The 23,912-nt window shown below is 51.3% G+C and overlaps 2 protein-coding genes across 11 annotated transcripts; one reads left to right on the top strand and one right to left on the bottom strand.

Annotated features, from left to right (window-relative positions):
* The first annotated feature begins 191 nt into the window (after positions 1 to 191).
* On the top strand, positions 192 to 14,969 carry LOC133627470 (cyclin-dependent kinase 11B-like). 10 transcript variants are annotated; one of them, XR_009820237.1, is made up of 22 exons: positions 532 to 631; positions 1,027 to 1,157; positions 1,808 to 1,923; positions 2,400 to 2,524; positions 3,042 to 3,180; positions 3,695 to 3,825; positions 4,970 to 5,092; positions 6,066 to 6,164; positions 6,275 to 6,421; positions 6,574 to 6,639; positions 7,110 to 7,285; positions 7,509 to 7,599; positions 8,046 to 8,167; positions 8,497 to 8,602; positions 8,901 to 9,022; positions 9,579 to 9,686; positions 9,891 to 10,007; positions 10,211 to 10,359; positions 10,574 to 10,763; positions 11,677 to 11,809; positions 13,177 to 13,232; positions 13,313 to 14,969. XR_009820237.1 is itself a non-coding variant. In XM_062013175.1 (21 exons), exons 2-20 carry the CDS (start codon positions 1,047 to 1,049, stop codon positions 11,767 to 11,769), a joined length of 2,331 nt encoding a protein of 776 aa, XP_061869159.1. In that variant the 5' UTR covers positions 532 to 631; positions 1,027 to 1,046; the 3' UTR covers positions 11,770 to 11,809; positions 13,177 to 14,969. The 10 variants fall into 10 exon arrangements, 1 of the variants encoding a protein (XP_061869159.1); XR_009820236.1 differs by having other exon boundaries at positions 533 to 631; positions 11,677 to 12,804; XR_009820238.1 differs by having other exon boundaries at positions 533 to 631; positions 11,677 to 12,804; positions 13,177 to 13,594; positions 13,769 to 14,969.
* Positions 13,820 to 23,011, bottom strand: MMP23B (matrix metallopeptidase 23B). The gene is made up of 8 exons (XM_010203935.2): positions 22,823 to 23,011; positions 19,870 to 20,015; positions 17,871 to 18,010; positions 16,603 to 16,770; positions 15,915 to 16,079; positions 15,545 to 15,655; positions 14,966 to 15,092; positions 13,820 to 14,387 (listed from the first exon to the last, which is right to left on the bottom strand). The coding sequence occupies exons 1-8, from the start codon at positions 22,991 to 22,993 to the stop codon at positions 14,213 to 14,215; spliced, it is 1,203 nt and encodes a 400-aa protein (XP_010202237.1). The 5' UTR covers positions 22,994 to 23,011; the 3' UTR covers positions 13,820 to 14,212.
* Between the last annotated feature and the right edge of the window lie 901 nt (positions 23,012 to 23,912).

The raw sequence follows: 23,912 nt of genomic DNA, 5'->3' as shown, positions 1-23,912 counted from the left end.
CTGGGGCCGTTCCGTCCGTGCGCTGCCCGGGGCCGGTCCCGGGGCCGGTTGGGGGGTTCCCGGGGCCGTTCCGTCCGTGCGCTGCCCGGGCCCGTCGGTTGGCCGCGGGCGGGTCGCGGCACTCGCCGTGTCGGCTCCGGCCGCTGGGGGCGCCGTGTCCCGCGCGCCCGTCATCAGCCGGCTCCCGCGGCCGGAAGTGACGCGCTTGCCTCGCGCTGCTCGTCTCAGGCTCCGGTAGCGGCGGCGGCGGTGAGCGGGGCCGGGCCGGGGTCGGTGTCGGGGGCCGGGCCGGGCCAGGGTCGGTGTCGGGGGCCGGGCCGGGGTCGGTGTCGGGGGCCGGGCCGGGGCCGCGGCGGGCGCCGGGCGGGAGCGGAGGCGGCGGGGCTGCGGGCGAAGCCGCTCCCGGGAGCGCGCGGGGCCGCCGCCCAACGGGCGCTGTGTGAGGCGCGGCGGGGCCGGGCCCGGCAGCGCGGCCGCGGTGGGGCCGCGGAGAACAGCGGCTCCCGCCGCCCGTCCGGGCCCGTGCGCGGGCGGCGACGCGTCAGGGACACGGCACGGCCCGCGGCCGCGGCACGGAGCGAGTGTGCGCGGAGCTGGGCGCTGCGGGACCCGCCCCGGCTCGCTCCAGTTGGTGCGTTGGGCTCTTCACAGAGGGGTGGGGTGCGAAGGGCCCTGCGGAGCTGCTCCAGCCCCTGTCAAAGCACGTTCCCCTGGCTCAGGGGGCACAGGAACGTGTCCAGGTGGGCTGGGGAACCTCCCGGGAAGGAGCCTCCACACGCTCCCTGGGCAGCAGGGCCAGGGCTCCCTCACAGCAGTGACGTTTTTCCTTCAGTGGAACTGCTTGTGTCCAGTTTCTGTCCGTTGCCCCTTGTCCTGTCACTGGGCACTACAGGAAAAAGTGTTGCCTCGTCCTTCTGACACCCAGCCTTTAGGTCCTTGTTGTGTGAAGAGGCAGTGTGTGCCAGGCAGAGCTGTGCTGGGCTGTGCACTGTCTGCAGGCTTCACTAACACCGTGTTCTTTTTCAGGGCGTTTGTTTTAAACTCCAATGGGTGATGAAAAGGATTCTTGGAAAGTGAAGACTTTAGATGAAATTCTTCAGGAAAAGAAGCGAAGGAAGGAGCAAGAAGAGAAGGCAGAGATAAAACGTATGAAAAATGTAAGCTGTGCTCTGGGGCACAGGAGCTTCTAATAAACCTGAGGCCCTTCTGTGCCCGTGTCCTCATTTTCTGATGAGAATGAGACTTCTTCCCCTATCAGCAGAATTCCTCTGTGCCCACACACCCTTCATGAGTCATCTCCATGTCCAAAGTCTGTCAGAGGTGCAATGCTCTGTGAAGATCTCGTGGCTTTACGTTGTATTCTGTGCTTGATTTGTGTTGGCTAGAAAAGGTGAAGAACTGGATGTGATCAGCTGGCAGCTGCAGTTTAAAGCAACAGCCTGTCAGAGATTTGCTAGAAGAATGGGTTGAAATAGTTATTCTTGAATAACTTTTGTGTTGCTGTTTGTTTTTGTCCAACTGTGTACAAAATAACCTTCTTTTGGAGGAGAACTCCACAACAGTTCCTGTCACACTCCTTCCTTCTTGTTTGGTTTTGTCTCATTGCTCTGCAGTTGCAGCAGTTCAGCCATTAGTGCACTCAGGTTTCATCTGGCTGTTTGCAGCTATGGAGTCTGTGCTGGTGTGAGCAGCTGAGGGTGGCTCAGCCAGGAATGAAAAGATGAGGGCTGTTTTATCTCATTTTTTCACGTTGTGACATAAACATTAATTGCCTTTTGCTTTTCCCTTCCTGGTGCTCGTGTCCCAGTCAGATGATCGGGATTCAAAGCGGGATTCTCTCGAGGAGGGGGAGCTGAGAGACCATCGCATGGAAATAACCATCAGGAACTCACCTTACAGGAGGGAAGACTCTATGGAAGACAGGTGAGACCCAGAGAATGACCCTGCTATTGAAATTAAGCTCAAGTACTGAGAAGAGGGTATAAGAATGTCTGAAGGGGAAAAGTTTACCTGCTTCAGCATGCAGATGTGCCATCCCCTCCCCACAGAGCGTGCCAGGGGACCTCTTGGGGCTCTGCTGCAGTGCGTTCTGTTCCAGTTGTGCTCCAAGGGCAGTCAAAGCAGGCTTGCTGAGTCCAGTGCTTAATTCATCCTCAGTTTGCTTGTGTGTGTTATAAGTGTGTTATAACCACAGCTTGACTTCTCATGTCTGTGGCTGTGACCTTCTGTAGTGTACTGTTAGTGCCTTGGGTCAGGGTGTTGTGGAAATGAACTTCGGTGTGAATTCACAAACCAGAGCAGACTGCATTCTGCTCCCAGTGGAGAAGAGAGGCAGTAGCCCCAGTCTGTGTGACAGTGATGTAACCTTACTGAGCTGGTTCGTTTGTCTGGGGTTCTAGAGGAGAAGAAGATGATTCCTTGGCTATAAAACCACCTCAGCAAATGTCACGGAAAGAAAAAACCCACCATCGGAAAGACGAGAAGAGGAAAGAGAAGCGCAGACACCGCAGCCATTCAGCAGAAGGTGGGTGTTGGGGCTTCTGCACAACGGTGCTGGGACCTTCCACAGGCACTCTGTAAAGAGGAAAAAGCTGCAAACTAAAGGAAACACGTTATGTAGCTGAGGCAGAGGGGTTTAAACTTGGATTGATTGTGTTTTATGCCCTTAAGGGAGAGACAGAGGGATGTGAATCTGTTTGAGAGGACGGTGATCCCTTTGGGACAGGGACATAGGCTCTACCTGCACTCTTTTGAAGTCTGTTAAGCTTCTTTCTGGCTTCACTGAGTGGGCTGAGCTATGATCTCTGACCTGACCATAAAGGAAGAAATACCCTTTCTGGAAATGTTGGTGTTGTGTTCCTCTGACAGCCTTTTGTGTTTCCAGTGCCAGTGTCTTTGCTCTCCAACACCCAGGACTTTTCCAAAGAAAGTCATGAAAATAGGTTCTCATGAGTTTCATGCTTCACAGATTTGCTGTTTGAAAACAGGAGCAGTGAAGGTTTTGAACAGTAACACTGCAGAATCCCTTTTTGTTTGTTTAGGGAAACATGCCAGAGTGAAAGAGAAAGAACGGGAACATGAGCGTAGGAAGAGACACAGAGAAGAGCAGGACAAAGCCCGGCGGGAGTGGGAGAGACAGAAACGGAGAGAGATGGCAAGGGAGCATTCCAGGAGGGAGAGGTACAGCCACCCCTCCCTCCCCTCTGCACAAACAAGCAGGAGATGAGCAGCTCCCTCCTCTAAACCTGTCTCCAACCTTTCACTGATGTGAATGAGAGAAAGATTCAGAGCAAACCCATGTGAGGTGTGCTGAGTGCTGACAGTGTCCTTGGCTCTGGTCACCTGTGTAAGTGGCCTCCAGCAGCTGCTCCTGGGTGAATTCCCTGAAGTGTGTCACTGTAATGAAAAAAATGGTGAACCACCTTTGCCTAGTTCCAGGGGATTTATTAACTGGACTTGCTTGGTTGCTGCCTCAGTGCTGCTGAGAGTGCAGAGCTCGTGCTGTAGAGCTCGTGGGCTTTGCCTTTGAACGGCTCTTTGTACGGGTGAGCTGAAAAGCCACATGTGTGTGTGTGACTGCTGTGCAGTCAGTGGTGTTGCTAGTGAAATGGAACAGGCTTGGAGTAGTTGTGGCAAGCCAGTTCTCCTTCCCTGGCTGAGCTGCAACGTAACACAACATAATCCTGTGTCCTAGAGACCGTCTGGAGCAGCTGGAGAGAGAGCGAGAGAGAAAAATCCGAGAGCAGCAGAAAGAGCAAAGGGAGCAAAAGGAGCGAGAGAGGAGAGCAGAGGAGAGGAGGAAGGAGCGGGAGGCCAGGAGAGAAGGTAACTGCCTGCCTGGGGACGTTGGGTGGCTCATGTCTGCTGACAGTGCTGGACTGGAGGTGTAGAAAGCATTTCTTCCTTAAGGCAATGCCAGAAGTGCACAACATCGAAGCAGGGGGGGATAAAAACACATGAAATCCTGTGTGGGGAAATAAACCAATGTCACAGGCCTGAAATGCCACGGTGCAGGGATTAGTCAGGGAGCCTTTCTTTGCCTCTCTCCATGACTCTGGTTTCCTATTGAAACAAGGATTGTGTGGTTGCCATTGTCTCTGTGCTGCTCTGTGTGTATGTGTGTGTGTGTCCATCATGATGCCAGTTGCTTCTGAACTCTTTGGCTGAGTCTAACCCAGTCTGATAGAGATTGCAGCCTCAAAATAAGTGGCTTAAGGATTTGGGGAAATAAATTGCAAAGGGAGGGAGAAAGATCATGTAAGTCCTGCAGCCACTGAAAAGGCTGCTGTGGGGTCAGAGGGGAAGGTCTGATAATCAATTCAGATTCGCTTGTACACCTGCATAGCAACAGAGCTGAGATCATTTGTGCTTAAAGGATCTCTGCCCAGCTTTCAGGAATAAAAACCAGAGCCTGTTCCTGTGGTGAAGGGACTGAGATTGTTCAGGAGTAGCAGAAGCAGCCATACTTACTGCTTTTCTGTCCAGCTTGGCTCATACCCAACAGCTCCTTTTTGTGCTTGGTATTTACTGACGCTGCTCAATCTATCTAGCCTTTCTTTTAGGTGTTTGTATTGCTCTAAATGTTCTGTCAGGTCCTTCTAAACCTGGTTCTGTTCCTCTGTGCATCTTCCTGGCCTGTCCACTTCTCTCATTAATGCCACTTCTCTCTGGCATTAATGCCTTAGTTTCAGGGTGTTGACTGCATAGTGTGTAGGGCATCTTGCTTCTCTTTCCCAAGTGTGGCAGCACCTTTCTCTTAAATAGTGCAAACCCACATTTTCTTATGCATGAGGTAAATTGCAGCCCTTTATTCTCCTAGATACAGTTATTAGGTTCCACTCCACTGCTCCGCTCTGCCCTTCAGTTTGTGAGGCAAAACAACACAGGCACAGCTGTGGCTGTGGCAGGCAGGAGTGTCCCAGGGAGCACAGGGAGGTGTAACAATTTCTTCTGGTTTTGTTTTCACTAGTTTCTGCACACCATAGAACAGTGAGGGAAGAATATGGAGACAAAGTAAAAATGAGACCCTGGAGTCGCAGTCCGTTACGGCAGCAGAGAGACAAGCTTGAGCAAGGAGATAGCAGGAAACCAGGTAGCAACTGCCACTTTCTGATGTCTTTGCCTGGGGACCAGGAGGAGCTGTTCTGGGGCAGTGTTTGATTTTTACTAGTAACATGTAGCCCTGGTGCTGTGTGGACAGTGTTGTCCAGCCACCGTGCCACACTCTGGAGGGCTGGTGACTACGTGCAGGTGCCCTGTGTGCTAAAGCAATGCTGTGTTTGCAGGTAATGGTGCAAGTGACAGGTGGAACTTTGCTTTTTAGCAGTAGGAGTAGGAACTTCAGCAGTTTCAAAGTGAGTCACTTCACTCAACCACGAAAGGAAGAGCTGACTGAGCTTTTAAGGTGTTGTAGTTGAATGCCCTGGAAGATGGTTTGTGCCAGCTCCAGGGGGATTTGCTGGGAGGAACTAAGCTTCCTTCACAGCTCACCTCACCGTGTAGTTTAAGCTTCACTGATGCTGTCAGGTTGTAGAAGAAAAGGAGTGCTAAAGGCACTGTTCTGGTGAGAGGGGGAGTTTTGTTGGCCCTTCCCACGCCTCCGAGGACACGACTGACACAAAGCTCTGCATCCGCCTCGTTCGTGTGTGTAGCTGTACAGCCGTGATGTGACTGTTTCGAGTGAGCTGGTGGCAGAGTGTCAGCGGCTGGGCTGGAGCGGGAGGGGGCAGGAGGGGCTTTGGAGCCGCCGTTTGCCCGGCACTGCTGGGCACTGGCGGCTTCCCAGCGGCTGGAGGCGGTGCTGGGGCAGCAGCGCTGTGTGAACACACGTCAGTGAGACTGTCTTGTGGTGCTGTTTGTTACCATGTGACTTTTTATGCAGTTGCACTGAGAGGGGCTGAGGCACGTGGTGTTTGAAAAGCAAACGGGTCTGTTCCGTGAGTTCTGGCTGTTGGTTGTGCAGCGCTGCAGTTCAGAAGAGCTGTGTGTTCAGCTCCAGTTTAGTGGCCAGAGCTGCTGTAAGCAATGTTCAGTCAGCACCTTGTTCTTCGTTTTTATCATCTCAGCAGTGAAAGAAGAGAAACCAGAAGAGAGGGATCCCCTGTCAGACTTGCAAGACATCAGTGACAGCGAGAGAAAAACCAGCTCGGCAGAGTCTTCCTCAGGTGATGAGCTGCACTTTGGGGGATGTCATCAGCTGTGAGTTGTCTGTGGAGCAAAGTCTGTTGTCAGAGCATGTGCCCACTTAGCTGTGTGTTTGATTCTTGCGGGACAGAGTCGGGATCGGGCTCGGAAGAAGAGGAAGAAGAGTCCAGCAGCGAAGGTTCTGAGGAAGAGGGAGAGGAAGAGGAGGAGGAGGAGGAGGAGGAGGAAGAGGAGGAGACAGGCAGCAATTCTGAGGAGGTGTCTGAGCAGTCAGCTGGTGAGTGACAGAAAGCAGCCCCTGGCTGGTGTGTTGTGACTGTCTTTGCTTGTTAGTGCAGGAGGCCTGGTGAGGCAGCCAAGCCTTTGAGTGCTGCTGTGGCCTGAGGAGCTGCAGAGGCTCATGCAGTGGAACTTGATTCTGTTTTGCAGAAGAGGTGAGCGAAGAGGAAATGAGCGAAGAGGAGGAGCGGGAGAATGGAAACCACATCCCAGTTGGTACAGTGCAGATACTGAGGACTTTAATATGAACTGGGCTCAGAAACCCCTTGAGATCTGTTCCCAGGTCTCTGTTTAAAGGACGTCAGCTCCTAGTCTAAGGAGCAGATGTTTCCTCCTTTGTCATTTTTGGTCTCCTGTCCTCTTAGGACAGAGCTTTGCAGCCAGAGTGAGCCACACTGGCTCAGTTTTACCTTTCATTCTCGTAGTGCAGAGGTTTCTTTCTCTGACACGCTGTAGTTCGTGCTGCAAATCCCGTGTAATGACTGGATGTGAGTTCTGGGGGGCATCATCCCTGCAGAGAGGACAGTTGGGCTTCTCATTAACCTTTATTGTTACAGCTACTGGAATTGCATGTTCCTCACCTCTCTCATGTTGTGCTCAAAGTTTCACTACCCTTTTTTGTCTAAAGCTGAACCTGACTGTTGCAAATGGCTCCTTCTTTGCACCACTGATTCTGACTGTTAAAGTTACAGAGTCGAGGTTTGACCGAGATTCAGCGGGAAGTGAAGTAGAAGAGGAGGACGAAGGGGAGGGGAGCCCTCACTCCAATGCCATGACAGAAGGAGACTACATTCCTGACTCACCAGCCTCCTCCCCCGTTGAACTGAAACAGGAGCTTCCCAAGTATCTTCCTGCACTTCAGGTAAAGGGTCACTGAAAGGATGCCTGAGGATATTGCAGGGAAATGGATCCAAGTAGCAGCCCCAGAGGTACCTTCCTCCTGTGGCACAGTCACGCTGTGGAGTTCTCTTGGTCACTTTTAACTGTTGCTGTGAAGTTGCTGAAGTTGACTGTAGGTTGGCTTAAAAATAGCAAGCAACCCCTGCCCCAGATGCTGGAGGAGTAACTGTTGTGTGTTTCTTCAGGGCTGTCGTAGCGTGGAGGAGTTTCAGTGCTTGAACAGGATCGAAGAGGGAACGTACGGTGTCGTGTACAGAGCCAAGGACAAGAAGACTGGTTAGTGAAGGGCTCTCCAGTGGTGAACTGAAGATCTCTGAAGTACTTTGGTTCTGTCCATAATCTTCTGTCACAGTCCATAAAAGCAGCAGTTCATCTGCAGGGTTTTGTTGTGGGAAGAAGCTTCACTCTCTTCATTTTTCAAGCTCTCTCTCAAAAAGCCCACTTCTTGCCACACGTGGATTTCTGTTGCTAAGACTCAGTCTCTTTGCTTCTCTGGTTTGTGACAGCAAGAAGAAGGGATTGCATTGCCTGTGAATGGTGCAGGAGCCAGCCATCGAGTGCCCCCATAAGCTCCTCTCAAGTGAAGGAGATATTTGCTTTGATAGTTGAGAAATCAATTAGTGACAGGACCCTGACAGATCAATTAGTGACAGGAGCTGCTGACATGTATTTTCTTGCTGTGATGGAGAACCTGCAGTCAACAGTTGTGTTTCTCTTTGCAGACGAGATCGTGGCCCTGAAGCGACTGAAAATGGAGAAGGAGAAGGAAGGTTTTCCCATTACCTCCCTGAGAGAAATAAATACCATCCTGAAAGCACAGCATCTGAATATTGTCACTGTCAGGGTAAGGCCACAATGCTCTGCTTCAAAACTCCTTTTGTTCTTGAAGTATGGCCCCTTGGCTTTTCAAGTGCCTCATCAAAATGTCAGCCTGGGTGGCAGAGTTTGCTTGTGGGAACAGCACAGACAGCTCCTGTGGCTGCAGCAGCTGATGGTTTGCAAAAGAAAGGGGTTTGGGCTTTGCTTTGGGTTTTTTTCATCACAAAATGCATTTTCTGTGGGTTTCCCAACCACAGGCTCCATTTACCTTCTTGCCAGCACATCTCTAAGTTCATTGCTGCATGCTTTGGGAATCCTGTGTGCTTGTTTTGCTCATTTGTTTCTGTGTTTCAGGAAATTGTGGTGGGCAGCAACATGGATAAAATCTACATTGTGATGAACTATGTGGAGCACGATCTCAAGAGCCTGATGGAAACGATGAAGCAGCCGTTTCTGCCAGGTGCTGGTTGCCACAGTCCCCTCTCGTTCTCTAAACAGGAGTTTCTCCTGTGTTAAGCCAGAAAAGAACACTGGAGTTCAATTTTGGCCACTTGCCCTGGCTCTGAGGCACTCATCTCTGAGCAGCATTTGATGCATTCCAGTTACCCAAAGGAATTTTGCTTCATTGGCTGCTCTTGTTCCCATTTTCCTCTTGACAACATTTCCTTGCCCCTGCCCTCTTCCCTGTTCTCCAAGCAAGGAATATTAGAGATAGATTCATTCTTTTAAATGCATTTGGCTTTTTTCCCTCATTTCAGGTGAAGTGAAGACCCTGATGATTCAGTTACTGCGAGGAGTCAAACACCTCCACGACAACTGGATCCTTCACCGAGACTTGAAAACTTCCAACCTGTTGCTGAGCCACTCAGGCATCTTAAAGGTGAGGACACATGCTGAGGAAGCTTGTGCTGCAGAGCTCCCACTGCACTGTTGCCATGCCAGGAGCTGGGCAGAGTGTTTGTCATTAATCTTTGAAGAGGCATGAGGCTTGTAAAACAGACAGTTCCAAAAGGGTGAACTCGAATAGCAAAGGCACTGGTGTGCCACAGCTGGGAGCTTTGTGCTGGGCTGGGACACATCATCCTGCTCCAGTGGATGTGGAATTCTGTAGAGCATGAAATCCAGTGAGGGCTGGAAGGCGTATGATAGGCACCATGGTGCTGGCACTGCAGGCTGGGCAGCATTGGCATCGTTGCAGGCTGGGCAGCATTGGCACTGCAGGCTGGGCAGCATTGGCATCGTTGCAGGCTGGGCAGTGTTGGTGTTGCAGGCTGTGCAGTGTTGGCACTGCAGGCTGGGCAGCATTGGCATCGTTGCAGGCTGGGCAGTGTTGGTGTTGCAGGCTGGGCAGTGTTGGCACTGCAGGCTGGGCAGCATTGGCATCGTTGCAGGCTGGGCAGTGTTGGTGTTGCTGCTCATCTCCTGCTCTCTTTCAGGTGGGGGATTTCGGGCTGGCCCGTGAGTACGGCTCCCCGCTGAAGCCCTACACACCCGTGGTTGTCACCCTGTGGTACAGGGCTCCAGAGCTGCTGCTTGGAGCTAAGGTACATCTCTGCATCTTCCCCTGGCTGCTGCAGGAGCCACTCTGCAATCTATTTCATCAGTTCTTTTGTGCCCATAACCTGAGATGGCTGCTGTGGCAGATGGGCAAAGGGTTTCAGAGTGCCTGTCTGTGCTTTCCAAGCCTCTGCAACTCAGGGACAGCATCTGACTGATCTCCTGAGGGGTAACTCATTCCTCCTCTCCAGGAATACTCGACAGCCATAGACATGTGGTCAGTGGGCTGCATCTTCGGGGAGCTGCTCACGCAGAAGCCGCTTTTCCCGGGGAAGTCAGAAATCGATCAGATCAACAAAGTTTTCAAGGTAAGGTTCCCAGCTGAAAGCTCTTAGGGACAGGTGCTTGAGGAAGAAACAGAGTGCTTGGTGCTCATTCAGTCTTCAAAGGCTGGTTTTGCAATGCCTCCAAGTAGGCAAAGACCACGCTTTCTGTTTCATCTCTTCTCTGCATCCTTCCCTAAGGGTTGCACTCTAGGATGTGTTTATGAAGTTGCTGTGTGAATTTACAGGATCTGGGTACTCCAAGTGAGAAAATCTGGCCAGGTTACAACGAGCTGCCAGCAGTGAAGAAGATGACATTCACAGAATATCCCTACAACAACCTGCGCAAGAGATTCGGGGCGCTGCTGTCCGACCAGGGCTTCGACCTGATGAACAAGTGCGTGCTGGCAGCCAGGCTGGCCTGGGGCAACGGGGGGCACAGCTCCCACTGCTGCAGGGTGACTTGCAGTGCAATGGGGTGTTTCATAGAAGTGTTTTGGGTGGAACAGACCTTTGGGGTCGAGTCCAACCACTCCAGTTATACAAGCAGAATATTGGGGCTGTGGCATTTCTCTTCTTCTCTATTTCACTGTCTCCTAAATTCTTCTCAGCTTTTTGACATACTACCCAGCCAGAAGGATCACAGCTGAGGATGGGTTGAAGCACGAGTACTTCAGGGAGACTCCCCTTCCCATCGACCCCTCCATGTTTCCCACGTGGCCAGCCAAGAGCGAGCAGCAGCGGGTGAAGCGCGGCACCAGCCCCAGGCCGCCCGAGGGAGGCCTGGGCTACAGCCAGCTGGTAAGCACAGCACAGCACGGCACCAGCACTTCCAGGGGGCTTGGCATCCTGACCCCACCTGGCCTTGTGTGCAAAAGGCACTCTGGAGGTGCACCTTGCCCTCTGCAAGCTCCCAGCGCTGGTGCAGTCCCAGAACCACCCTTTCAGGCCGTAGCCCGAGAGGGAAATGGTGCCTGGTTTCAGCACAGCACAGCACCATCCTTTTCAAAGTGAATGTTGTTCCTGTACAGGGAACATGGTGCCTGGACAAGCCTGCTGAGTTGTGCTTATCTTGTGGACAGAAACAGTCTCCTTTGCCTAGTATTTGGAGAGTTCAGAAAAGCCAAGGCTGATGTTCTTCCCTTCTGTGGGGATGGAGCTGTCTGAGAGAAGGTGGCTGGAAAAGATGCCCCTGTGAGTAGGGCACATTACAGCCTCAGCTGCCCTAATTACAGCAGCTTGTTACCATTTCCATGTCTCAGCACAGCTGAAATGGCCCTGAGCAGTTCTTGTGCCCCATTTAACAGAGGAAGTGGCCTTAAAAGCTTATTTAGCCTTGATTTGTTCAGGGTATAGAAATGGCCATGGAGGGGCTGCAGAGTGTGTTCATCAGCTGCTCAGTAAGTGCAGTTGACATTTTGTACAGGGTTATAGACAGGGACATGTTTTTGTGCTCCAGATGTGCAACCAGAAGTGGGTTTGCAACGTAGGAAGAGCCTTGAGATGCCTTTAGAAAAGAGAACTTTTGCAACAGCTTGTTTAAAGACATGAGTAACACTCAGCCTTGGCCTTGGCTATGATGCCACTCCACCAAACATTTGTTTTCCATCTCCTAGAGAGACTTCTGTTTTTCATGGTGGTTTAGAGCTTTGTGCTGCAGAGGGAAATGCAGCTGCAGAGACACAGCTGAAGGCATTGTGGTTGGTTTCCACAGGGTGACGACGATCTGAAGGACACAGGCTTTCACCTGACCACCACAAACCAAGGAGCATCTGCTGCAGGGCCTGGCTTCAGCCTCAAGTTTTAAACTCAACATGAAAGAGGTGGAGAAGAAAAGAACCGTTCATGTGAGTGGATTTCTGAGTCCCCCAGTTCTGTTCTTCAGAGAGACCAGATACTTTTCACAGGGAAAGAGTCCAACCACAGAGTGAAAGGCTCTGGCTGGGTGTGGAGTTTAACTGCTGCATTCCCTTAGAGGACTGGAAGTAGCCTGAAAAGCCAAGGATCATTACAGGATGTGACAAGGGAAAACTTGAATCCTGGAACAGTTTCTGGTTTGTCTTTGTTGGGTTTGTTTTGGTTTTTCCCTTGTAAATTTGTAGAATTAAAATACATTTGTAATTGTTTCCCAGTGTGAAGGATTTCGTGTCTTCACATGCAGCAAACCTGGCTGCTGGTGGCACCAGTTCTAGAGTGGAAGCTCAGGTCTGTGCTGGCTGTCACAGCAGTGTCAGCCTGGGACAGCAGCTCTTTACAAAGATCTGTGTTTTAAGTAACTGTTCTGTGTCTGAATAGAGTTAGGGCAAAACCCAGACCAGTTCTGAGGTTTCTTTCCTGCCTTGGGAGAGAGCTGGGCTGGGTTGGGCTCAATACTCCAGCATTTTTGGGTGCACTGCTGAGTGCTGCTGGCTGTGCTGTGTACAGGTGTTTGCAGTGGCCCTGCTGCAGAGGAGCTGCTCTGCTCTATAAACCAAAATGACTTCAGCTGGAGACTTGAAACTTTTTATTGGCTCTAGAAAGCTCTTTCACAGGGGCCCTTTTTCCATAAAAGGAAGAGCTCAGCTCTCCTGACTGTACAGTGGCATCTTTCAGTCCTTGTCAGGTGAAAGAGCAGAGGAATCATGTTGGAATAGCCCAGCCTTTGGAGGCTCCTCATCAGGCTGCTGCTCTTTTCTGGGAACAGGAAGATTTGGATCATCCTGGGGTATTTGTGCACTCAGAACTGGGCACCAGTCCAGGAAAAGGATTAACTTAAATGATAAACATTCTCTCCCTTTCAGTCCATGTGAAGAGTTTGTCTGGGTGAAGGCCTCAGAGCTGGGATTTGGATGCACTAACGCTGGTAAATTGTGCAAGCAGCAGGGCTGGGCTTTCCCTGCAGAGCAAGAGAAACTATTTCCTCTTGAGGCCCAAGTGACTGCCTGGTACTGAAGGAGGAACAGCTCTGGCACCAGTCTGGTAGCTGGGCTCTGGGGATTTTGGCAAGGTCCCTGCCAGGGTGAGATGAGCAGCAGTTTTGGAACATCCCCCAGCACCCAGGGAAGGAGAAGCCCTTTGGCCACGGCCTGCTGCAGGATCCATGGTCCTGACACAGAGGATTATTCACCCAGATTGGGATTGTTTTAGTGAAACAAAGAAAACTAATGCAGGATTGCAATGGAAATGTAACATTGTTATGAGACATATGTGTAACTATCTCCCCTTTGTGTTGCAGAAGGGAACTCCCAGCTCCCCCTGAGGACTGCAGCAGCCTTGGTTGCAGCATCTCAGGTTTGGTTTTGTCTCAAGTGTCTATTTGTGCAGAGTGTTGCCTTTTATGATCCTGAGCTTAATTCATTGTCCATGCAAAGGTGCATTTTTCACTGGTAAAACTGTCCTAGAAGAGAGGAGAATGTTGCTGGCAGAGCCTCTGCTGTAATGCAGAGCCCGTGGTAGGCTGCTGCTCCATGTACTGTCAGAGACTGGGAACTGCCAGGAGCTGCACAGAGGGGAGGGCCCTGGGCTTCACCCACCCTCATGGGTGCTCTGCTCCCCCTGGACATGGCACCTTCATTGCTTGGGTGAGGAGATGGCAATGACCTCATGGCTGGTGGAACTGAGGGGCTGAGACACCTGAAGAGCTGCTGATGGAGGTAAATTACTGGGGTAAGATTAAATACACACCACGGGAAAAGGGTGGGGGGAAAGTTCTGTGGGCACTTGCACTGAACCTGTTGGAATGGAGGAACTAGAAAGGGTTTGTGAGCCCACATCCTGCTCCTGAGAAGCAGAGGAAACTGTAATACCAGGTCTTACCCTTTGTAAAGTTCTAGTGCTATGGCCCAGGAGCTAACAAAATGACAGCAGAGCACTCCCAGAGCACACCTGGTGCTTTCCTCCCCGTCCCTCTGCCTCCAGCACAGCTGAGCCATCGCTCTGGTCATCCCTGGGCTCGATGAAGAGTTGTGTTGTTCTCTGCAGCAGTGATCCAGAGTCCAGCTGCACAACCTGACACTGGACTTTAGGAAAAAACCCATTTAATTGTCTGTACAGCACAAACCTGACAAATCCTTCATCATACCACTGGCTTGGAAAAGTTTCACATTCCAGCAGTCGGGCTCAGAGGCTCTTTTGCCCGAGGTGTGGAAGCAGCTGGTGGAGAAGCTCATTTGTCATCTGCACAACTGGAGCTTAAATGTAAAATGCCAAAGAAGTGTTTTGCATTTGAAGCAGAAGGAGGAGTGGCTGGAGGGCTTGTTGCAGGGCCCTTGTTAGTGCTTCAGTCGGATTCTCCAGGAATAAGTAGTCAAGATTCTTTCTTTCTTCTTCACTATACAAGTGTAAGTTCCCTCATTGATGGCATTTGCAATGATGCTCATGTGATCTTCATTTAAGGACAAGTAACCTGGGTAGGAGTATTCCAGAAGCTCCTTATCTTTGTACCAGCTGTCAGAAGAAAGATAACAGAAATGAAACTCCACAAGCTCCAGTACAGGGCAACACTGGGGGCTGTGTTCTAGCTCCCAGGGAGGTTTGCAGAGCACAGCTGGGGCTTGAAACAAGGTTGTGTTTTACTCTGTGTTTCAGGCAGCTGATGGCAGGTGCCACAGGGCACTCTCTGAGTCATTTGGGGGCCTGAAAGTTGATGGAAATTTGGGTCCTCAGTCAAAAGTGACTCATGGACTTGAATGTAGCTCTCAGCTCTGGATACCTCCAGAAAGAACGTGTAGGGGAGTAAGAGCTGGCAAACTAGTGATGGAAGCAGTTGATTTAAGACTGCAGTTTCTGGCCAGGGACTTGGACTTGATGGTAAGAACCATCTTTGTGCTGTAGCTGTGAACTGGATTTGATGCTCTCCCATGTCCCACAGCTCTGTGCTCAGCCTGAGCCCCCTGCAGTGTCCTGCTCCGGTGCCAAGGAGACAGGAGTGCTCCAGGAGGGAAGCTGCTTCTTACTGAGGCTGCTCTGTCACCCTTCCTGGGCTCTTGTGGTGTGTGAGCTGGAATAAATGAGAGAGTACTTACTAAACTTTGCCTTTTTTGTGGATTATCTTCTGCCCACAGCGGAAGGTGACGTTCCTGCCTTCAGACACGGTCTTGGTCTTTGTCCTGGGTGGGGGCAGGGTCGGGGGCACTGTTGGGAACGGGAATTCTGTCCAGCAGAGAGAAAGCAATGGCAAAAGTGAGCAAGCTGGAGCCACCCCAGAGCCCTGTCACACAACTGCTGTCACCTCAGGAACCTCAAAGGTGTGAATTTAGAAATGGCCCCTCCTGAGCAAGCGTTGGACAGCCCTGTGCCATCATCCATAGGCAGAGATAACACTTGTGGGATGGAAACTGATGGAGACAGGTAAAGCTCAACTTGCCCATTCGTGTGTCTGCAAGGGCATGTGTTCTCAGGGCAGGTTCATGCAAAGATGCAGTCAGATAATTACAACCCCTGTATTCCAGGGGAAGAGGCCACCCCTGCCAAGCCCTGCCGAGGGCACTAGAGCAGGATGGGGCTGGCCCCTTGCATCCACTGAGCTCCAGTGGAATGAAGAACCTGCCCCTGACCTTCCCCCTCCTCCCTGGCTGCAAACCCCACCAGGAGCCGTCGGTTACCGTAGCAGAAGTCACAGGTGGAGGGACAGTGCTTCTTCATCAGCTTCCTGCGCTTCTCACAGAAACCCTTCTGTGCCCAGGACGGGCACATGAACAATCTGTCCTTACAGCCTGAACCAGGAGGAAACTCTGTGTTAGAGGCAGGAGGGAGGCTCTTCCTTTTGCCTAAATCAGACTGTTAGATTGTCCTGTCCCAGCTCTCAAAGGCAGGAGTGCAAAACCCAGTGTGGGCAGCTGAAGCCATGGAGCAGCCTGAGCCCTCCCAAATCTTTTCCCTCTGGGGATGGTGAGAGCCTGAAATCTGTAAGACCTTCAGGCTCAGGTCTGTCACCTCACAGAGCAGCCCAGAGCACACCCCTGCCCCTCCTACCGTAGAGTCTGTGGATTCCCCACACTTCATCTTGAGAGATGGTCTTTTTCCCAGTCAAGGTGGCGTTGATGTGCATGAGGGCACTGGGGTTCAGGGAGTGCATGAGGCCTAAGGCATGTCCTATTTCATGAGCTGCCACATGGACCAGGTCTGTAAGCCAAACACCTGGAAGGAATGGAAAAAACCCTGGCCCAGTGTGGTGAAGTACCTCTGCTCACCCTGCTGTACAACCTGAGGAAGTGTTTTAGCACTGGGATGATGTGGCCTCGTCAAAGGTTGTCCCAGTGTCACCTTAATTTGTGCCCAAACAGCTACAGAGGACAGACAATCATTTACACATGCTTCCAGTTTCCAACCCGAGATGGCTGCCTGGAGTATTCCCACTCTGAAAGGGCCTCCACTTGCCCTCTGCATCCCCCACAGCTTTGAGGCCAAACTCAGTAGCATCTTGAGGCCTGCTTCCAGCAGAAAGGGCCCCTTAGAAGTCATCCAGTCCCACCCCCCTGCCAGAGCAGGTCCACTGCCACCAACGTGGGCATTACAGCAGTTCTGGCACACGACACAAGACCAACAGCTACAGAGAATCACAACCATTTGTGTTGTGTCCTGTGGGTGCTGGGTAACCCCCAAAGCAGGGCTCCCCCCCAGAGCCTGCAGGCACGGCCTCTGCTCCCGAGGCACGTGGTACCTTTCCTCCAGCTGAAGCGGGTGTTGCCCAGGATCCAGTACTCGTGGTCGTCGAAGTGGATTTCCCCGTTGGGTGGGAAGAAGGCATGGGCAAGCTCCCCCGTGGTGCCATCGAAGCAGTGGTGAATGAGAGACTCCAGGCAGTCTGTGTGGTTGATGGAGTAGAAGCCTGTGAAAAGAGCAGCAGATGTAAATCCATCCAGGCCAGGGACAGCTGCAAACTTGTGGTTTAGTTAGAAAAGGCATCCCTTCCAACCTCCAGAGCCACAAAAGGAAAAATAATCTCACAGCAGTCATGTGTGCTGCAAACCCCACTCAGCCCTGCGCTGCCCCTGGACTTGGGGCTGATCCCCAGGGACACCCAGGCGGCTCCTTCTCACAAAGGAATGCAGAGCCTTGTGCAACACCACTGAGACTGCTCTGAGAGAAGCTGGACAGTGAGATGATAACCCCAGGATGCCATTGTTCCAGTTTAGCCCTAAACAAACAGCCTTAGGGTGGTAGCTGGTGGCTGGCTGGCTGGTGGCATGGTGACAGCTCAGGTGGGGCAGGACAGCGCCTGGGGAGGGGAATCCTCTGCCTGTAAACAGTGTCAGCAACAGGAGAGCAAGGAGCACGTTGCAAAACAATGGTAACTGCTGGTTCCCTCAATGCTGCTGCTGCCATCTGCACAGGAAACAATTCACACAGACCATAAATCCCAGGAAGAATTCACATCTGGGCTTCAGACTGAACACGAAATGCCTCAGCACTAACACTTCTCAGCCCCAGAAAGTCACGAAGGAACGACTGCAGTGGTACAGGGGCAGAGGAAGGAGAAGAGAGAGAGGACAGGGAACAAATGGTGCTTCAGCAGGATCAACAAAAGGGAGACTAAACACATGAGCAAGCTGGAATTTATCAACCAGTTCCCCGGCTCTGTGTGACCTCAGATTTGGCATTTCACCTTTCAAGTTCAGTTCCCCCCCTGTGGAACAGAGATGATCCTGTCCCAGTGGCAGATGTTGGGGGTTACTTCTTGACAAATACCTAAAGCTTCCCAACTGCAGGATTCCCACAAAGTGCTGTTTATGACATTGACATTCACATCTCCTGAGCACCTGGAGGAGTTCCTCTACCCGCATAAGCACCATGTCCCAGCTCCTTGTCCAAGAGGCCTGTGAGCCCCTACAGCCCAGGACCATCCCCTGCCTCCCAACACCTGGTTCATGAAGCCCCCAAGTCCCTTGGACAGCAGTGACCCAGCAGCCCAGGAGCCTGTGCACTCACCTATTTTGAGGTCACTGTCCACGTGCCGTGGCACTTCTCTGAAGCTGAAGGGGGAAACTTCGCTCCACATGCGGAAGGCGGCTGCCAGTCCCCTGCGGGTGTCCCTGGCGTTCAGGAGGTTCCTTGGGAAGGACAGGATTCTGCAGGAACACACAACAGCCTCAGGGAAATGCCACTCCCCTTCAAACAGCTTCACTCTAACGGGTTCAAATCAGGAGCAGCTTCAAGTGGATATTAATAGTTAATAAAGCTAAATATTTACTAGAACAGGGACTAACACGACACTGATGTGCTTCCCAATCACATCTTCTGCACTAGAGCTTCAGCCCTCCTTCAGCACATCATTTTACACAAGGGTCTCTTGGAGAAGCATTTTCACCCCAACATCTCCCAGTCTGGGCAGCCCCAACTCAAACACAGTGCACACGCTGGATCGTAACACGCTCGGGCAGAGCTTTGAAAGAGGTTCCAAAGGATATCAAAGGTCTGACAGTAAATCGAGTTATTTCCTGTGCAAAACTCATTGCTTGGGAGGCTCAAGAGGTTTTTTTGCTTAGGCCACAAGTTCAGATGCAGCTGAACTGTAAGAAAACTACTGGTGCAGGATGGCAGAACCATGGAAACGTACAGATGGCTCCTAAAAACTTACCTTGTCCCCAAGGAAGATCTGCATTCAGGAAACTGCCTGAGGTGTAGCAATTGGGGAAAGCTGGGTATATTCTGCTATCCCCTCTGGTTGTTTTTTAGCTATGCTGTTTATGTTCTCCCTTCGTCCCAGCACATCCTAAAGGGAGCAGAAGGTTTCGTATCAAGCCAGGCTGATAACGAGTAGAAACCTGGACAATTAAGACTATCGTGAGGCTTTGCCAGTTTGGGATGAGCACAAAGGGAGACACGGTCTCTGCTGAGTGGGAAGCAGCTCGTGGCACCCCCTCAGTCCCTGTCTGCCCCTGTCCAGGGGGCAGTGGGCACAGCATTGCCCACGGGCAGAGGCTGGTGACAGTTCCCACCAGACACAAACCTCTCCCACTCATTACACTCACAGTCTGGTCAACTTTCCAGAGCCAGAGTGTGAGAGAGACCCTCACAGCTCCATAGCGGTGTCCTCAGCCCAACTTTAAAGCCTAACGTGGCTGGAGTTAGCAGCCACATTAAAAGGACCTTTGTCGTCATGTTCAGCCACTGCCGAAGTAAGGGACAGAGCTGCTCCAAAGCTAAACCAACAGGACTGACATTGCCTTGTGCCAGACAGCAGTGAGAAACTGTGCAGTGTGAACATCCATAGGCCTCCAGCAGCTTTGGCTCTGACCTTCCTGCTTGTTGAAAGGAGCACTGGCCTCACACACACACAGAGCTCCATGAGAGCAAACCCTGAGCACTCCCTGTCTGTGTGGTGCTGCTGAAACAGTCCTGGTTCTGAGCAGTGGGAAACCCAGCTGGAAATCCATAATCCCAGCAGCCACTGGGCAGGAACATCTGAAAACATTGGGGTTACCATTCAGTCACTCTAGAACTGCCAAGGGCTTTTTATTGTTTGTTACCAATCTAAGAATTGGCAGCTTTTCCCAAAGACTACAGAGAAAGAGACTCCTCAAAGCACTCAGCACTGACAGTGATATCACAGAACCTTCCAACAGCACCTTCCCCTCAGTGACGGTTTAGGTCTACTCAGAGCTCAAGAGCACCAGCATGACAGAGTTAGCACTCAGTTCACTGCCTGCTGAGGGAAAACCCCAGTTCTGGGAAGCCTGTCTGTCTGAGGCCTGGATCTGCCCCTCAACACAGTTTCTCTATGAGCAGCCTCAGTGTGCAGCCACATGTGCTAGGAGCTGCCAGCTGAGGTGAGAGGTGTAGCAGATGCACAAACACCTACTTCAGAGCAGCTTTAGCAGCTATCCATTCACAAGCAATGCTCACAGGGTCAGTACCTGCAACCATGGCAGGAAAAACCCAGCTCCCTTAGGAAATGCTCTCTCTTACAGCCCATGCAAGTCCATACTTGTATGTGAGGTTGAAGTGGTCCCATTTCAGGTGCCCTGGTGTGATGGTGTATCGCCTTCTCCGTGCTGGAGGCCGAGGTGGGAAAGTTGGACTGTGCAAAGCAGAGGCACTCGCTCCATGAAGAGCAGGTGATGCAGCATCTTCCTTAAAAGACAAAAGAAGAGGTTAGAAGAGATGGGAGAGACTGCAGGATTGAACAATGGAAAAGAAGAACTGCCAGATATGGGGCATGGAGCGGGGCAGCACAACTGGGAGTCCTGAGTGCCCAGGGGACAAGGCATCAGCTGCTCAGTGCTTTGCAAATCCTGCGCCAGGGTGCTGAACAACGCCCAGACAGAGCAAAAGAGTCCTTGGGCAATGTCTTAGATGAGACACACAGGGAAAGGAAGGGAGCAGCACTGCTCAGCACTGATCACAGGGTCGGTGCTGTCAGCTCCCTGGAGCTGCTGCACGGCCCCGGAGCAGGGCCCAGGGCTGCTCCACGCTGCTCTTGGCACTGACACGAGGCCTCAGTGGGGTTCTGGCCATGGTGAGAGCTGAAGCTCTTCCTGGAAAGTTTTCATTTCCTTTTCACTTTGCTGTTGCTCTCCAGCCTCACCACAGAAGAAATGAAATACTGAACAAATGAGACTAACAGGCCAGGCTTTGTGCAGAGAGCTCTTTATAGAGCTGCACTGTGGATCTGAAATTCCTTCAAAGTAAAGAGGAGTCCTGGAAAGCCCAGAGTGCATTTAAAGCCCTCATACAGTAGGAGACATAAAATTCAGTGACAGCTCTGACTCAAACCATAAAAGCCCTTCAGTCCTCAAGTGAGGTGAAGGAATGGGACCCAGCATGGCTCTCTGGCAGTTTACCAGCTCTGCCTCCCCTCTTCAGGACTAAGACATTGAGTATCTCTGGGTCATCCTTGCCTCAGAGGCACCAAGACACTTACCAAGTGATATGTACAGTGGCAAGGTGACAGAAGCTGCACCAGTACGAGTTTGGCCTCACAGCACATTGTGCAGGAAGCAAGAGCTGCCTTTATTTTTCACTCATGGAAGAGCTGAGGCTCTGAGAGTCAAAACAGCAGCTCCCTGGTCTCAAAGCAAGGCATGACAAGAGAAGCAGCCTGAAGCAACTGCTCTGAAGCAGAAAATGCTGCCCAAATCACTAGCACCTCTCCATGGCCATAGGTAGTCATGATGTAAAAGGCTGAGGGACTGTACCCTAAGAGGAAACCAGTCTCTCTTGCTGTCTGTGGGCCACACTCGCTTCTTTTTTGTCCTAATCTCAGTATCTTTCTTTCCCAGGACAGTGTTTCAGTCCTTCTTCCAGCTCAGCTGACAATCTGAAATCAGCAGAGTGTCTGAGTAAGGAATGCAAGGCCCACAGAACATCAGCCATGAGACAGATGTTACCTAACCCTTCGCCTTCTGAGCTGCAAGCTTTTGGCAGGGATTTGGATCACATTTCTGGGAGCCTTCAGGTACCAATTCACTCTGAAAAGAACACCCAGGATCACTTTTAACCTTTGTCACACTGCTGTGTGAAGGGATCTGGCTGAGGAACCCACACTTTCTGCTTCACTCAGTTCAAAGTTTAGCCCCTTGTCCACTGAGGCTCCTGTGACGTGAATACCCTGGCTGCTGTCCCTCTCTGCTCACCTCCAGTGACTTTTACCCCTGCTCCTGCTCTGAAATTGCCATTTTCCCTTCATATGAAAGGAAAATTCTGCATCCCTTTGAGCAGCCCAGACAAGGTGGAAGATCAGCCAGGCCACGTGTCAATGATGTGCTGGGGCTGGAGAAGATGAGCTCATGACTACAGGATAAGAAGAGATTTTCCCTTTTCCCCCTGGTGCCACAGGAGGCTTTGCATTAACAACGTGCTGCAAAATGAATTGGGGAAGGGTGGGGAAGCACTCCCATGCTGTAGCTCAGGTGTAGGATTCTGACAGAAGTGGAATGACCCAGTTAAAAATGTCACAGTACAATATGGATCAATAGATCTGCCTGGATGACAGAAACCAAGGCTACAGGAATAGTCAGAACTGGAGCAGAGGTCAGCTGCTCCCAGAAGGAAACCCACAGCTGACTGTGGGATGTCTCAAACATTCAGAAAGGGAGGTCCTAGAAGGACAGATACTTCAATTCTCTCTCTCAACAGCAGAGGCAAAGGCAGGCACTGGCCAACATCCCTGCTCTATGTTCTTTACCCTCTGCAGTCAGACCTCCATTAATTTACTTCACTGCAATGAATACAACTCATTCCCCTCTCCCTCTCTCCCAGTCATGCAGTTCCCCTCTCACAAACTAAACAATAACATAGCTCTGGGACCAAATAACCATTAATAAGAGCCCTGAGCATGTGATGCAAAGAAGAGGTGCTATTGCCAGCACTGTCACAAACAGCAGGAGTGGGTGTGAGCAGAGCTTGAAGATTGAGGCTCCTAAAAATTTAAAAGCTGAAGTTAAAATAAAAAGCTTCCCAGAGTGCCAGAGCCCTGCTACAGTCCCCTGAACACCACACTGCCCCAGCACATCTGGCTAATGGATGGACCCAGCTGAGTTTCTGTAGATCCAGCATTAACTCCCAGTTTAGGTCTTTTCCTAGGAAAGCTCAGCTGCCACAGCAGCCAGGACACATGCATGCCACATCATGCTAGGCTGGGAAAGCAGAGCTACTCAGAAGAATAGCCACAGCTCTGAGGGAAAGCAGCCCACATCTGTGCTTTCACAGTTTGGTTGTGTGCAAGCTGCAGACATCTCTAACAAAAACCCACTTGGATGCATTATTACCTTTTAGGATCCTTTGCCCAAAGGGGCTCAGGCAGCCATGAGCAGACCTTGTTGCCTCCACAGTTATTTACACATAGTTTAGATTCATTCCTGAAATTACCCATCCTCTAACAAGACCAGACATGCACATATATTTGAGACACCGTCTAAGAATGAGAATCTTTCTCCTACCTGACTTTCTTCCACTGCAGCTCCAGCTGGAGCTCCCACAATAGCCAGCAAAGCCACCACGGGGAATATGCACAAAAATCCCACCACTGTTCTACAGCCATGGCTCTTTTTCTCATCAACCCAGTGGAAGCTCTTCCTTCTGTTTGCAGAAAGTTGTTCTGTTTGATCCATGGTGTTCCTTAACACCTCTGAGAGGGTGATGCAAGGGACACTAGGGCATTCTCTTCCCTGGTAATCCTCTTGCTCGCGGTTGCATTTGGAGCACTGGAGCAGCCCTGCAGTCACTGCCAAAGCTCTGCAGAGCCACTGAGGTCCAAAAAGCTCTAAAAAAGGGTTTTTTTAAAATGTAGACTTTACATTAAGCCTCTTTCCAATGTGCCAAAGAGTCTCTCAGTCCCTGCCAAGTGGGATCATATTACTGCAGCCGAAGCTTGGGCTGGTGGAGGAAAAGCAGCAAAATGAAACAAGCTGGGATGGACACGAACTCTTTTCTTTAACTGACTATAATCAACTGGGGACAATCTGCAGTTGCCAGCTTTATACAATGAAAAAAAATGGGGGAGGGGGCAGAAAAAGGAATCCAGAAGCCAGCATCATGCCCTTGGAATGTTTCATTAGGGATGCTTAACACTAGCAAAGCTGTCATTTGTCAGGGGCTGTCTTCAGGAGCAGAACGAAAAACGAGAGCTGGGAGAGCACAGAGGGCTCCTCTGCTTAGGAAATTCTGGTCAGGAGTTTACAAACTCAGATGAAAGTAAACATTAACTCCCTCTTCCATGAAACTTGGCAAGTGATCTGCAATTTCTTGTGTACTTGGGGTTATCATACTGAGAAAGACGAGTACCTCCAGCTCACACTGACTCTGGGTCCCTCAGCCTGAGCACATCGGAAACACTGACCTGGAGAAGCGGTCACTTGGTCTTTCAGGCACCTCCAGGCTGATGATGGGAAGGCAATTCATGGCTTTTTAAAAAGCTTACTCCAAAATGGTCAGGTTTTCAGAACAGCCTCACTTTTCTGTCTGGTTACTGAGCCCTGGATGCTCAGGGCTCCTGAGATGGGGGGTCTGTACCAAACAGTTCTGAGCAGA

This window comes from Colius striatus, chromosome 21 (genome assembly GCF_028858725.1).
Source record: "Colius striatus isolate bColStr4 chromosome 21, bColStr4.1.hap1, whole genome shotgun sequence".
Taxonomy (NCBI): domain Eukaryota; kingdom Metazoa; phylum Chordata; class Aves; order Coliiformes; family Coliidae; genus Colius; species Colius striatus.
The sequence above is the reverse complement of the archived record's forward strand: the minus strand, read 5'-3'. Positions and strand labels throughout refer to the sequence as shown.

Bases quoted from the DNA above. Each gene is read 5' to 3' on its own strand.
- LOC133627470 (XM_062013175.1), top strand. From the start codon at position 1,047: ATGGGTGATGAAAAGGATTCTTGGAAAGTGAAGACTTTAGATGAAATT. The intron at 5,093-6,065 runs GTAGCAACTGCC...TTATCATCTCAG, and splicing joins AGGAGATAGCAGGAAACCAG to CAGTGAAAGAAGAGAAACCA. The intron at 9,023-9,578 runs GTGAGGACACAT...GCTCTCTTTCAG, and splicing joins GCCACTCAGGCATCTTAAAG to GTGGGGGATTTCGGGCTGGC.
- MMP23B (XM_010203935.2), bottom strand. From the start codon at position 22,993: ATGGATCAAACAGAACAACTTTCTGCAAACAGAAGGAAGAGCTTCCAC. The intron at 15,656-15,914 runs GTAGGAGGGGCA...CTCCTGGTTCAG, and splicing joins GGGAATCCACAGACTCTACG to GCTGTAAGGACAGATTGTTC. The intron at 14,388-14,965 runs GTAAGTACTCTC...TTCTTCTGACAG, and splicing joins CACAAAAAAGGCAAAGTTTA to CTGGTACAAAGATAAGGAGC.